The sequence below is a fragment of the Phytophthora sojae genome (genome assembly GCF_000149755.1).
Source record: "Phytophthora sojae unplaced genomic scaffold PHYSOscaffold_2, whole genome shotgun sequence".
NCBI classification, from domain to species: Eukaryota; Oomycota; class Peronosporomycetes; order Peronosporales; family Peronosporaceae; genus Phytophthora; species Phytophthora sojae.
This window is the reverse complement of record NW_009258116.1, coordinates 8,592,574-8,606,455: the sequence shown is the minus strand read 5'-3', so window position 1 is coordinate 8,606,455 and position 13,882 is coordinate 8,592,574. Positions and strand designations below refer to the sequence as shown.

General features: G+C 53.3%; 4 protein-coding genes across 4 annotated transcripts; 3 read left to right on the top strand and 1 right to left on the bottom strand.

The window, feature by feature from the left end:
* Nucleotides 1–1,426: 1,426 nt before the first annotated feature.
* On the bottom strand, nt 1,427–7,188 carry PHYSODRAFT_326485 (hypothetical protein; the record flags this gene model as incomplete). The annotated part of the gene is made up of 13 exons (XM_009522468.1): nt 1,427–2,074; nt 2,147–2,938; nt 3,004–3,144; nt 3,209–3,292; nt 3,366–3,479; nt 3,540–3,581; nt 3,650–3,721; nt 3,789–4,009; nt 4,076–4,131; nt 4,201–4,248; nt 4,408–4,776; nt 4,857–4,927; nt 5,164–7,188. The coding sequence occupies 13 exons, from the start codon at nt 7,186–7,188 to the stop codon at nt 1,427–1,429; spliced, it is 4,683 nt and encodes a 1,560-aa protein (XP_009520763.1).
* Nucleotides 7,189–7,455: 267 nt separating this feature from the next.
* On the top strand, nt 7,456–8,344 carry PHYSODRAFT_354074 (hypothetical protein). The gene is made up of 2 exons (XM_009522467.1): nt 7,456–7,468; nt 7,794–8,344. Exons 1-2 carry the CDS (start codon nt 7,466–7,468, stop codon nt 8,235–8,237), a joined length of 447 nt encoding a protein of 148 aa, XP_009520762.1. The 5' UTR covers nt 7,456–7,465; the 3' UTR covers nt 8,238–8,344.
* Nucleotides 8,345–9,143: 799 nt separating this feature from the next.
* PHYSODRAFT_257852 (hypothetical protein) lies at nt 9,144–10,078 on the top strand (the record flags this gene model as incomplete). The annotated part of the gene is made up of 4 exons (XM_009522466.1): nt 9,144–9,263; nt 9,498–9,677; nt 9,744–10,001; nt 10,043–10,078. The coding sequence occupies 4 exons, from the start codon at nt 9,144–9,146 to the stop codon at nt 10,076–10,078; spliced, it is 594 nt and encodes a 197-aa protein (XP_009520761.1).
* Nucleotides 10,079–10,906: 828 nt separating this feature from the next.
* Nucleotides 10,907–13,735, top strand: PHYSODRAFT_311926 (hypothetical protein; the record flags this gene model as incomplete). Its single annotated transcript, XM_009522465.1, has 7 exons — nt 10,907–11,019; nt 11,092–11,216; nt 11,278–12,056; nt 12,118–12,237; nt 12,304–12,415; nt 12,488–12,750; nt 12,809–13,735. 7 exons carry the CDS (start codon nt 10,907–10,909, stop codon nt 13,733–13,735), a joined length of 2,439 nt encoding a protein of 812 aa, XP_009520760.1.
* Between the last annotated feature and the right edge of the window lie 147 nt (nt 13,736–13,882).

Genomic DNA, 13,882 nt, shown 5'->3' with positions numbered 1-13,882 from the left:
CGTGGTGCATTGAAATCCAAGTTTGTGCTCTATTGGTCTTGCATTAGAGCTGCAGTTGCATATCGTCGGTTGCTGTTCATACAGCCTCGTGTCGTTGCGTGCATTGGATGCGTAGTAAACTCGTAAGTGTATTGCTGACTACAGAGCTTTGCTCTATCATGTGATAGTTTCTGTGGTCGTGCACCAGCTTGGCAGTTTGTGAGCAGGGTGATGACATGAGCGACATAGGATGGTCAGCAAACGCCCGCCACGACCTCTCTATCTAGCTGCTGCCGCAACTCCAAGTCCTGCTCCTTTTTCTTCGCTTTCGTGGGCCGGGTTCAGATACGAATTGTTACTAGGGCTTCGCGGGGGCTGAGATAGCAAAAATAAACAAAACAGATAAACGCACAGCGCACACAACTTAGGCGCGCCGCACTTGCGGCGCACCAGTCGCCCGCGCTGTGCTTTTATATTATGAGCATCCACATCTACCAGATAATCAGCCCTTTAAGTACAATAACACACTTACGATAATATCAATTTGCTTTCTTGCCTCCGCGCTGTTTTAATAACCAAATACAAGCAAGTTATAAGCTGCAGCAACGCCCTCCCAAGCAGACGACTATTCTTACCTTCGTGCTGTAAATTCACCCTGATGTTGCTGCGTCTTCAGGCGTGAGAACTGGAAATGATTCGAATGAAACTTGATGATGCGATTGATGCTTCTTCATTGATAGAGACCGACTAGGTAATTATTCAGATTACCTATTAAGTTTACTTTCATAATATTTCAATATATGATGGATACTTAAACGCATGCGTTACACGCACGGCTTCATGCGACACCAAATTAATCCTGTGCAGGCTGCGTCGTGCCGTCCTTGACTTGCTGTGGCATAACTTTTTTTGAATTGTCCATTCTAAAATCTGATTGCACCCGCTGTATTTGCGCGTTTAGGCTGAATTTATGTACTTCAACTTTGCAGAACTTCTTGTTATAGTTTTGAAAGCTTGTTTATTTGGAGTGAGCTGCCTGTTTCCTGCCTCTTTTTGATAGCGCTTTTGTATGCTATGCAAATCCTAGGAGGGTCATCACCGGAAATTGCATGTGACGCTGGAAAAATCTACCAATAGACTGCGAGAGTTTAACAAGGCTAAAACAAGTAGGTACGCAACTGCTTGTAGGCACGCAACTGGCACATTACCTTACACATATTTTTTTCTTGCAGTTCTTCAAAAGCTGAGTAGACCACAACTGTGTGGTAGCACGCAAAATGGCACTTGGCCCCTTCACGAACTGCGTCTTCCCCCGCGTCCAACCGGCCCGGGTAAGCAATAACGTGTTAGATAGATACGTTACCGGTAAGTTGCTGATAGTTTTCGGTGATCGACATGTCAAAGTCAGATGGCTACATTTACTTCAGTTTTTGATTGAAGTTTTGTGTCACTTCTTGTTGGGCGACGCGCGACGAGCGCTCTTGGGGGCTTTGGCGCCTTTGGCGCTCTTCTTGCCTTTCTTGCTCTTCTTTTTCTTGGCGCCGGCTTTCTTCTTGGGCTTCGCGGTCTTTGCGCGGCGCGTGAGCGGGTTGATGAGCAGACGCGAGCCGGCGAAGGGCAGGTTGTTGATACTTTCAAGCAGCGGGCGATCTTCCGGTACCAGCAGACCGCGCTCAAGGGCTTGCGTTGAGAGCGACAGGTGGTTCTCTTCGAAGAGCCGACGGATCTTCTCCAGCTCCTCCATCTGCGAGTGGCGGAGGTCGCTGGTGGAGGCGGTGACTGGAGGCTCCGACAGCGTGTACACTGGAACTGTGCGCGGGAGGGCGGCGCCACTGCGAACGCTGGTTGGCGTTCGCTTCCCTTTAGCAGATTTGGACCCACGCCGCGGCTTGCCGGTCTCTGACCGACCCGACTTCCGCGACGACGAGACCTCGCGCTCCGCTTCTCGGATGGTCACTGGGGGAGGGGCTGGCTTCTGCAGGACTTTGTCGATAGGGAGGGCGAAGACTCGACGCATCGCAGTTGCTTCTTGGAGACAGCGGAGCTCGGGGTCCGCTGGCAATGACTGCGCTGGTATTGTGCCCCGCGGATTCGCCTATTGCAATATTGTCGAGAGGGGTTACTACTCCATTGGATCGGGATTTTGTAGAAATCGTTAGCACCATACCTTTTGTGGCTTGGAGTTACCTGCCATGGCATCGCCGTCGGAGTAATAGTACGGCACATGGTAGCTTTGAAGCTTCATCTGCTGGCGAGGTTCGCTCGTGAAGATGTTCTGCCTCCTCATTACCTTGTCCTCCATCGCTGAGTCCTCCTCTTCCCCTTCGCTTGCGCTGGATGGGTCGTCAGATACCCTGGAAGCTCGTCGCTCTAAGCTGCTGCGTGAGCTTGAACCGTTTGGAACCGGCCTTGAATTCAGCGGGGCAGACGCTGTGTCGCGCTTATTCTTTGGTACGGACGATGCTGCTTGTAATCCAGGAGGGACGTAGTTCGGAGGTAGTTGGTTTCGGAAGTGCATGCCGCCGCCAGATGTCATCGAAGGTCTTCGGCTCTTGATGACGATCTGGCCGGGTTGTTTGCCACTTGAAAGAGTTTGTATGGGCTGTTTTCGGGTGACAACGCTATCTTGCTGCACCATCTCCTTCGCATCTTTCGTCGCAACACCAGCCTTTGTAGGAGCGGAGGAGGACTGATTGGATGGAGGTGCTACCCCAGCCAGATCCGGGTGAAGAGTCCTAGAGCTCCGCCAGGCGAAGGGTTTGTCCTGATCGACACCCTCCTGCAAGATCTGGTTGAGCCCTGCCACTAGCTTCGTCGACTCCCGCTTCCTGAGATTCTCCGATTCGTCGCGACTGCGGTCCATCGACCACTTCTGGACTCGCTGTTGCACGTCCTCGTCCTTCCTGCGCGTGAGTTCATCTTCTTGCCGCCGTTTAATCCACAATAGATTCATCTCGCGCTAACCGCCATCAAGAAAATGTTAGATAAACTGGTAATAATGCGAACGTGACGGCGTGTTCGAACCTCTGCGTCCGTCTCGGGGCGATACAGCTTGAATGTGGCATCGATCATTCGGTCTTGGACTGCTTGGCGTCTCGATTCTTCTGATCCTTCGGGTTTACAGATAGATTCGGGGGAGTTGTTATTTTGCTCGATCGGTATACTCTGGAAGGACAGAAGTGTTAAGATTTTTTTTCTCCCTTTCAGAAGCTGTATCGGGATAACTTACCGTCTCTGAGACGTCCGCACCGCGCGAACGCAGCTCGGCTATTCGACGAATGTGTGAGGCTCGCAAGTCCGGCATTTTGTATCGCTGCATCATGTATACAATTCTTGTGAACACTCAGAACTAAGTATGACCCAGATGGCAAAAGCACAAAATGTACATCGAGCTTTGCAGCTACGGTGGTGCTCGAGGCACTTGTGTCTGGGAGGAAGCTGGTCTCGCTGGCAGATTTATCTAGCGCTGGGTTGGGGGCTATGTTGGCCTTTTTCGGAGACTGCGAAGGCACGGGGTGTTAGAGAATGAAAATACTGAGTAAAGGTGGCATCAAGCTTACCATTCGCGGCGGAAGAATCGGTGTAGATGCTGTCGACGACGTCTATCGTGACGATAGCAAGATCAGCTTGACTACTTTTACTTTACTGAACGATCGTAGTTTTCACGTACAAAGGCGCTCGCTTCGGTCGCTTCGAACCAGCGAAGAACCTTGTCCAGGCAAGTTTCCTGGATACTCGATATCTACGTAGCAACAATTTGTTAGCATGCAAAATATACGAATGCAGGCAGCAGTAAAGCGCATTCAAACCTTAATCTCGCCGCACTGCTGGAGCATCGTTCGCAGTGCAAGGTAGCGCACGGCTGCGCGTTTGTGCTCTTCGTCTTTTTCGTAGCCCGTAGGCTCGTTCAAGCGCAAAAACTTTAACAGGTGCCCGAAGCTTGGTTTGTGCTGCTTCGTAACGTGAAAGGCGTCCGACGATGGGATCTCCTCGTGCATGATCGCGGCGGCCGAAGCATCTCGTAGAATATCTACGAACAAGCATGAGTTTAGTATTCCGACTACAATTCGAGGATAGTAGCGGCAAAAACCCTCACCAGCTACGCTCAGTCGCTGTAGAGCCTGTGGCTGCAGTCGTTGAGAGAAGACAGTGCTGTCCGTAGTGAAATGGTCAGTTTAGGTAACCTCTTAGCGATATGGTGGCAAGTGTCGCGTTTGTTACATGAGCTGCTCCATCTTCTCCGGTGGCGATATCGACAACATGGTGGTACTGGCGAGCAAAAAGCACTATGACGTTGGTGATAATCGACCTTGGCCTGAGGTGCTACGATAGGCGATGAGTACAACTCCAGCACTTCAAAACTATTCTTTTCAAGCAGAAGAATGCACTGACGAAAACATCAAAATAGCATTCATTGCAGTACGTTACAGCGACACCAGCTCGTCGATGTCTAGGACAGAGCTGTGTTTTGTTGTCTTGCCCAGCATTGTCATCGTCTTTCCCTTCTTGGGATTCATCCCTCGAGCTCCGTCTCGATGACCAATTTCCGTCATGCGTCGTGGGAACCCTGTAGGTGTCGACTTCCTGTCGCCAGTACGAGGTAGACGTAGTGGCGGTAGTCGGCCTTCCTCTGCTGACTTAAGAGCAGTGTGTACTCGATCCCCTTTGGCAAGAGTAGATGCTGTCTTGCCACGGAAGTTCTTTTGCCGCACAGCCTTGACGATGACATCGGTAGCACTCTTGTCTCGGTCGGAAGAGTACACACCTAAAAGCGTGAGCATGGCACTATAATTGTTCCTACGCGCAGCCCTGAAAATTTCCACACGCGAACGCCATGAGTTCAAGTACAAGCGGACTTTTGAGATGGACGTACGTACCAGTGGAATGGCGTATCACCGGTGCTATCTGTCACGTTGCATGGAAGCCCGTGCTCGAGAAGAATGCGAATCTAGCAGCACAATTCGCCATCAGAACCGGTATCTACTGTAACACGTCACGCTACGTACTACATGCGCGTGTCCTCGTCGAGCTGCGTCGTGCAAGAGCGAGAGGTGGTTGCAAGTACTGTCAATTCCGTCGATTTGAGCGCCTTCCTCGAGGAAAAACCTGACCAAATGCTAAGTCACAAGCCAAAACCTTTAGATACTCACTTTGCTCACCTTCAGACATCGATGTGTTGCGTACCGCGTGGCCCCACCAACACGCGATCTGGATAAGCGTCTCTCCGTGGTCCGAGCGAGCGGATTTCACCAGGAAATCGTAGCCAAGGCGACGAGCTTTTTGCATCTCTGCGAACACCATCGTCCGAACGACGTCAACCGAGAGACCTTCCTTAGTCGCTTCCCATATCGACAGCTTGGACTTGTTGTCTTGGTTGTCTGAGTCGCCCGTCGGCTCATGATGCGGTATTTCTTGGTTCTTTGACCGTCTTTTCTTCTTAGAGCTTTCAAGGGCTACAGCAGCGTGTAAGTCGTCTTCTCGCTGGTTCAAGCCCTTCTTCCAGTACTCCTGGCACTTGACAAGGAACGTCGCATGGTCCACCTCCTCATTCAACCGCCGACGCCGTAGTTGAGCTAGTCGCGAAGCTAACAAGTCCTCCTCGGCCATGTGAGAGATCTCCCGTTTCCTGGCTTCGGCAGATCGATAGCCACGGAGTAGTTGCGTCTTCTGCGTTAGACGCTCCTCCATCTCGCGAACTCCAGCGAGTGCAGCAGCTACGGACGGATGCCAGTCCTCGTAGCGTTTGCCATCTGCAGAAGTCGATCCGTTGTTGAAGTCTGTGAGTCCCATCGCGCGTCGAAGCAGAGCTTCCGCTTTGTCGAGAATCTGGCTGATGTCGCTGCCCTGGATGATCTCCACCAGACGCGAATCTCTGAGTGCGCAGACTTCGTGCTGTTTCCACTTGGCAAAACTCGTACAGGCTGCATTGATCCGAGAGACGTCAAGGTCCATGAAGTAGCTGTTCATCAACAGGATGCTTCTGAGGACGGTTAGACACTCGCTTCTCATCTCAGCCAGAGCTTTGTGGAAACGCTCTGCGAGTGCAACACGAGATGCCAGGCATTCTGCCAGTGAGATGTCCTCGCCTTGGTTCTCCAGCGACGCGATGTGGTTCTTGATGCTCTCAAGCGATTCTCGCCACCCTGTGAGTAAATTGAGCAAGTGAGGGAACTGCTGCTCTTCCTCTGCCGACGCGAGAGCGCGAGTGTCGATCTCTGCCTGGATCTCCACCGATACCTGCTTGAGCTCTCCAAGTTTGAGTTGCATGGCAGCAGGGTCAGTGAGCGTACGCAGCTTTTCTCTCTTTGCCTTGACGTCGTGTGTTGCAATGCGCTTCCTCGCTGCGCACTGAATCGACAGCGCTGCAAGGTCGCGCTTGCTGCCTTCCGTTGAAGAAGACACGTACTTCTCCGGTTTATCCCAGGTTATATCATTCGAGACCACGTGACGATAGTAATACTTGCGGGACCGAGGGTCGAAATACTCGCACCAAAGTGCTCGATTGCTCGCCTCGTCCGCAACAGCCGCCGCCAGTTCCGCTTCGGCAGCAGCCTGCGCCTCATCCTGCACCTGTTGCTCCATCAGTTCTTCCTCCTCTTCCTCTTCATCTGCAAGTTGTTTGACTCGATCCCGCGCCTTCTTGGCTCGATAAACACTCTGGATCTTCACCGCTCGCGCGCTTCGTTCGTCCCTGACGCCCGTTAAAAAGTCGACAGGTTTCTCCCACAGCCACTCGCCCGTCTCGCTGTTGTAGTAATACTTCTGCGCTGTCGCTGGGTCGAACTGCTCCGTCCACTTTCTTGCCTCCTTCACGCGCTTGCGGTCCTTCCGGCCGCGATACAAACTCTGGATCGCTATAGACGCGTTGCCCTGCTGCTCCTGCTCTAGCTCCTGTTGCAGTCTCAGTTGCTCGTCTTGTTGGTCAAGAGCCGGCTCCACAGCCTCGACAGCCCTCTCCGTGTCCATTTCCATTGGCTCCGACATAAAGACGGCCTTGTAGGCCTGAGGCTGCTCCCACGAGCTCTCCTGCGTGCGCAAGTTGAAGTAGTAGAGCGCGTTGCTGGCGTCGTCCCATTTGCGGACCCATAACTCCTCACTGGGGGTGTCTTCAGCGACAGCAGACACATCGTTGGAATTAGTGAGAGCCGCTTCATCACACGCAATGGTTTGCATGTCCGTAGACTGCGCAGTTGATCCAGCATCCTCCATCGCGGTAGCTTCAGCTTGGTGCTCCATGTCCGCGACGATTCGTGCGCACAAGTGCAGCCATTTCGTGATTACCCCTACCCCGAACCGGTCAACGGTTACAATCGGGACCGTCGGACGGCCACTTTTCGCCTTTTGACTTGAGTTTGTATGCGGGCGGGTTTGACTCGGACTTTGTATGTCCTCGGCTGGGAGCCAACGAGCCAACCATTCGGCGCGGTCGACCGAGCCCTTGGGCGCTTTGAGCTTCCCATTCGCATTCGCTTATCACCAAGTCAATATGGTAAGGCCCTGTGCTTTTCGCGCAAACGGGAATGGATAAACACTGGCAACAAGCAACAGGCAACAGAGAGATGAAGAGAGAGAGAGAGAGAGAGAGAGAGAGAGAGGGACACATACGGGACACACGCAGTGGTCGCGTATACAGGCAACAGCAACTGGCAAAATATATACAGGAAACGCACCGTCGACGCAGGACTCGCCTCTCTATCTCTCTCTAAACCTGAGAGCCCATTGCCAGTGTTTAGAGAATTCCACTGCTGCAACATGTTGCCGTGTGAGCGAGGGAAATGACAGGCCGTGTGTTATGTGTGCTTGTGCCTGCGTAGCCGTCCCGTTTTTCCAAGAACCGCAAGAAACGCGGACACGTCAGCGCCGGCCACGGCCGTATCGGCAAGCACCGCAAGCACCCGGGTGGTCGCGGTAACGCCGGTGGCCAGCACCACCACCGCATCCTGATGGACAAGTTCCACCCGGGTTACTTCGGTAAGGTCGGTATGCGCCACTTCCACCTGCTGCGCAACCGCACGCACTGCCCCACGGTGAACGTGGAGCGCCTGTGGACGCTCGTCTCGGAGAAGACCAAGGAGCAGGCCGAGAAGGCCAAGGACGGCAAGGCCCCCGTCATTGACGTGACCAAGGCCGGCTACTTCAAGGTGCTCGGCAAGGGCCGCCTCCCGGAGGTGCCCGTGATCGTCAAGGCCAAGTACTTCTCGGCCGAGGCTGAGAAGAAGATCAAGGCCGCCGGCGGCGCCTGCCTTCTGACTGCTTAAGTTGCCAATTTTTTTTAATTGGTAGCTGGATATTGCGGTGGTGCGAAGCATAATGGGAAATACACGTGGAGACATGACTGTCCTCTCATTAAACGCGACGGCACCTTTTTTTGTCTTTATCTTTTTCTTTTACTGTTGGTTAAGTGTGTCGTAGATGAAGGAGATTGCCATGGATACGTCTTTGGATAGCAGGAGTTGCAGTTGCGTCTGCAAGTTGTCGACGAACTCGCTGCAGTTGAATGCAACTTGCTTGCCGTCGTTTACGCATGTGACGCGGCAGACAAGGCCGTTGCAGCCGGTGGAAAAGCTCAGGAGCTCACGGACGTTTATCGGCGCATCCTCGTCCAGCAGAGCGTCCTGAGCGTCTGCGACTCGAGCTCCGTGGCGGTACACCACGTCGAAGCACTTCTTGTCTTGAGCCAACGCAATCTCACACGCCCGCAACGCCGAGGCAACGTTGTCGTCTCCATTTTGAAGTGGCTTGCAGTTCTCGGCCTCCAGCAGTTGCAGCTGCAGATGCCACCGCTTCAACGGTGTCAGGCTCGGCAACTTCAACTGTTCACGCAGGAACCCTGTTGCCAAATCCCACCAGGCAAACAGGTGTTAACACAACACCACTTGCCAAGCAGCAAGTCAATTGCATCCCTACCGGGTCGCCTCGTGACCGGCTCAACGTCCTCCTGTGTCGTTGCTGGCAATGCACAACCTCCACCACTTGCAACAACCTGCGGCAACTCCTTGCGACGTTGCGCCAGCTGCAACAGGCGCCTGGTCTCCAGGATCTCCCTCTCGCGTCGCCGCAGCTTCACCGCGTCCATAGGCAGCGAGCGATCCTTTATCTCTCTCTATCGCCCCTTGCCTGCCTTTGTAGCCAATCAAAACTGGACGAAGCAACAAGCGGCCTCCATGCTCCGCTCCCTGTCGCTGCGAACGCGCACTCTCCCCACCCGCCGCTCGGCTGCGTCCTGCACTCGTGCACTCGGCTCCAGCGGCGCCTCAGTGCGCTCGGCTGCCAGCAACACTAAGGTAGCACGCAACAAAACGTCATTGCCCCTAAAGGTTTAGAGACAAAAGTGCCGAGGTTAAACCAGTGCTAAACTTTAGAGAGTTTTTTTTGCTTTATCAGGACCCACTCGCAGCTAGCAGTGCATGCTTGCGTTCTGTGGCAAGCGACGTATACGCTCTTCAGGTATTGAGAGACCAACTTTTAAAAGGGAAAATCTCTATCGTGGCTAAACTTTTTGTTATTGCATTGCGCAGAAGCTGTTCCGGTCGCTGACGAGCGACTCGGACGTGGCCCAGAGCTTCGAGGACTGCGTCACGCGCGTGTTGCAGTGCCACGACCAGCAGAACCGCGTGTTCGTCACGGGCATTGGCAAGTCCGGAGCTGTGGCTCGGCGTCTGGCGTCCACTCTGTCCTCCATATCCATCAGCAGCCAGGTAGGGCACCCCACCCCACCCTACCTTGTTTATTCTATGGTGCTAACTGTTGCAATGTTGTTGCAGTGGATCCACGGAGGCGAGTGGGTTCATGGCGAGCTGGGCGGCCTGAAGCGCGGGGACGTGGTCATTATGGTGTCTCACAGCGGGCGGACGGCCGAGCTGCTGCCGCTGCCCAAGCTCTTCCAGAAGGCTGGGTGCAATGTCGTGGCTGTAGTCGGAGACGGGCGCTCTCCGTTGAGCAAAGAGAGCGACGTGGCAGTTGTGGTGCCGGCGGAAGATGAGGCGGACTGCCCCGTTCCCTCCAGAAGTATCGTCGTCCAGGTAGCGTTACAGTACTTCGTCTCGTGTGATGGTGTTGCTAGGCTGGTGGTGACAAGATTTCCTTGCTTGGGGTGTAGGAGGCGATCTGCAACGCCATTGTGCAGCAACTGATCGAGAATATGACCGATGGAGCGGACCACCTGCGTGATAGCCACCCAGGCGGCGCTATTGGAGCTCGGTTTGACAATTAACGACGCTTTGCTTTTCCTGTCTCAACTCTCTTTGGTGTTGCTAGTCTGGATCACACTATTTATATGGTTTGCAGTCTGTGACGAGGCCGACTTTGCCAGGTTCATTGCTTCAGCGTGGAGGACATCGAGATGGCTTCTTCGTCTCGAGTTTCTGGTTTAGACGTGGGCGACCGGGGGTCGAATTTGCGGCATCTACAGCTTCCAGCTGGGAACCTTCGTGTCGTGAAAGATGACCCCCTGTTGAGCAAGCACACCCCGCACTTCCAGCACCAACTAGTTGCCGTCCGCCCCCTGGCGACTCGAAGGTTGTCCGGAAAACCAACCGATTCGCTGCTGTCTCCGAGACAGAAAATGCCTTCCAGTCCGGTCACTGCTAGACCCGCAACTGTGGCTGGGGCGTCTCCAATTCAGTGCAAGAGCGCAAGAGCAAATGCCCCGCGGTTAACAATCGCTAGTGGAAATGAGTTCGAGAGTGAGAAGCAACACCAGCGTCCTGCAAGCTCTCCCGTGGCAGGTCGGTTTGCTTTTGAGTCGCCACCAGCAAATAGCAGCAATAGGGATCTCGATCCCCCGCAGTTCAATTTCCCTATCAACACCCGCGCAAGGGAACACGTCGAGATCAAGGCGTGCCTCCTAGCCCACACACATCGCATCGATGTTGACGAACTCCAACGGATCCGAGGTAACAACCAGTTGGCATTGAACCGATTCAAGATGCAGCGCATTATTTCGCGCGGTGGGGCCTTCAGCGTTGATGGTAGCGCTCACGAAGAAGCCAAACGCAAAACGACCTTCCTGCTGCGCCATTTCTTCACTTTGCAGGATTCGTGAGTCCATCTTGAATAGGATCTTCGGGCCATGGTTGTTAACGCTAACGACTATTGCATGATGTCCTACAGCTCGCCGTCACCACAAGACCAACTTCTGTGCGACGTCGTCGAGGACTGGGCTTGTGGTGACCACGCAACGCCCGATGATATCTCCCGGCTTTGGAAGTCCATCAATGAGCATATCGAGCGCTCATGTACGTGTCATCTCATTCAGTTCAACCATGATAACGTCTGCACTTACTTTGAACGTTCCAGATCTATTGCGGCGCAAACTGGTAGCGAAGTCGGATCCAGATGAACTATCCGTGCTGATCGCGATGGATTGCTTGAAGAAGCTACCGCAGAGGCTGCCTGAATATCAGCGGGTGCTTGACGTCATTATCAGCGTGATCGAGTCAGGGTTGTACTTGAACAATTCCGTAGATACAATTCTTCCAGCAAGTCAAGACCCCAGTCGAGAAGACGACGATCTACCTCGAGAAAGGAAGCTCCTCTACTTTGAAGCGTTTTGGGCTCTGAACAACATCGCTAATGCGGAACAAGCCCCACAGCCAAACAGTGGGCGCGCATCACTGAAGAATTATCCCTGGCAAGACAAGAGCAATGAACTGTCATTCCGACAGCGAATCGAGACGCTCATCAATCAATTAGATGCCGATGAAGACAAGAAGGAGCTCTTCGAATTGTTACTGCGCGGTAACATGAATATCCTCGCTGGCTTGGCGTGCGAAGAAGTACTCAAGCATTATCTTGGTGCAGAGATTGCCGAGAGTGCAGATACGCTCTTCTCCCTGCTGATGCAGCATGTGAACCCCTCCGAAACTGCGCGCTTGTTGGCTGCAATAGAGCAGACGCATTCAACTGAGCTGCAAAAGTTCGCTCTCGAAAACATCGACACTTTGCTGGAGGGAACGCGACCTCCCTCGACTGAGAAGGGCATCCCTGTCCTCTTCCAGCAACTTGTTGACCGCCACCCGCAGGACTTCGCTGCCATTCTTTGGCGCTCGCCATATTTGACAGCTCACATTTTCCAGGTAAAAGCCGTCTTGCACCTCTTATGACTTTATTGCGGAAGCTCACGTTTGATTCTCGCAGGGATCGGAGAATCTGGTAGCGCGCGTGTTAGAGCAGAACGTGTATCGTATTTCGCAAGTTCTTACACAGCGATCTGACGTCCTACTACCTCTTCTGAGTCACACGTTTAAGGAGAATACTGTGCGTAAGCTGTGAATATCGTGCTTGGAGCGTATTGTTGATCCCGAGGCTACTGCTTGTATGTAGAGCGTCCTTGAGGAATTTTTGATCAACCATCCACGCGGACTTGCCGATCTGCTACTGAACCGTTCCTCTGCAATTGCGGCCGTCGTGAAGGCCAAGCCTTACATCCTTTCGGGTTTGTGGTGTTTCATTTCTTCATCTGTGAAATTCGACGCAAACTAACAACTAACAATTGATTTGTTTGCAGATGTACTCCAAGCGTGCAGTGTCACACTTACCAAAGTGCTTGCCTCTACACCCGAGATCGTAAGTTCCGTGATAAAGAGCAACCCTCAGACACTGCCACAGATTGTCCGGGAGGACACCACGATATTGAATGCGGTGTTTGCAACTGTTCCGCAATGCCTTGGCGATACCCTCGAGAAACACCCCGAGTTTTTCGTCGACGTCGCCCACCGGAAGCCCGCACTGATTTCTCGCTTGTTCGCTGAGCGTCCGGATCTGCTTCTGGTAAAGTACTCGACCGCTTGACTGTGAGATGCCAGCAACTAACTGTCTTTACTGCCAGGAACCTCTCGAAGCGAACCCCGCGCTCTTTACGACTTTCCTCTTGTATCACCGCAGCATTCTCCCGGATTTCAACGACCCAGACTTCGACCCCGCCGTCTTCAAGCTAACAACGAAGCAAGTAGTCGAGACTGGTGTACAAACCAGCAGCAAGTTGAACCAGGGGCGAAGGAAACTACGAGCTCGCGAAAAGTTACGACGAGAGTGTGAAGAACTTCTTGAGCCACTCAGAGCGGCAACAGAGACGGAAGTTACACTTAGTACACAGACAGCAGGAGGGTCCGAGCCAAAGTCGGAAGAAGAGCTGCTGACAGAGGAAGGCTTGACCACTTACCAGATTGTGAACGAGATCGGTCGCATCTACATCGCCAAGATCGCGGCGGACGAGCAGGACGATACCATGAACCGCAAGCGCCAATCCTTGGCCGACTTCGTCATGGAGCTTTACATCCTCGAGCTGGGCTTGAAACCTCTCGCGAAAAAGAAGCTGGTGAATCTGCTGCTCGCTGCCAAGCAGGTTGGGAATGTACAGGAGGCTATGCGGGTGAAGTGGTTCCGGCGCTTCATGAACGCCATCCCAGGGGATCGTCCACTGCCCCAGACCGCCTTGGATTTCTATCTGTTGGCACTGCAGCATATTATACCAGGAGGACAACTCGCGCTTCGACTAGAGGCAGCATATTTCCAGTCGTGCACCGTGTCACAGTCGGTATTGAAAGCACTTGTGGATGATCCACTGGTCGGCCGATTGTTTGACAGCAAGGAACAGCGCCAGCGAATGCTTGCTTTCCAGAGCATATCGGCTCCTTCACGCCAGGATGCAGGGGGGACGGTGGCTCGCTCTTCGATGACGATGTTATCCATGCTTCGGCTCGACGACGTGCTGGATATGGTTATGAAGGTGTGGATGCAGTATCAACTAAGGTAGTTGACCCTTACTCGTAGCGATAGCCTGTCCCATGCCCTCATCGACCTCATTTTGCCTACAGAGTACGCGACGAATGGGCTATGATCTTCCAAGAAATCATCCCAGACGCTACCGGCGTAGCCCACTTCGACGGTGCGTGAATCGTCC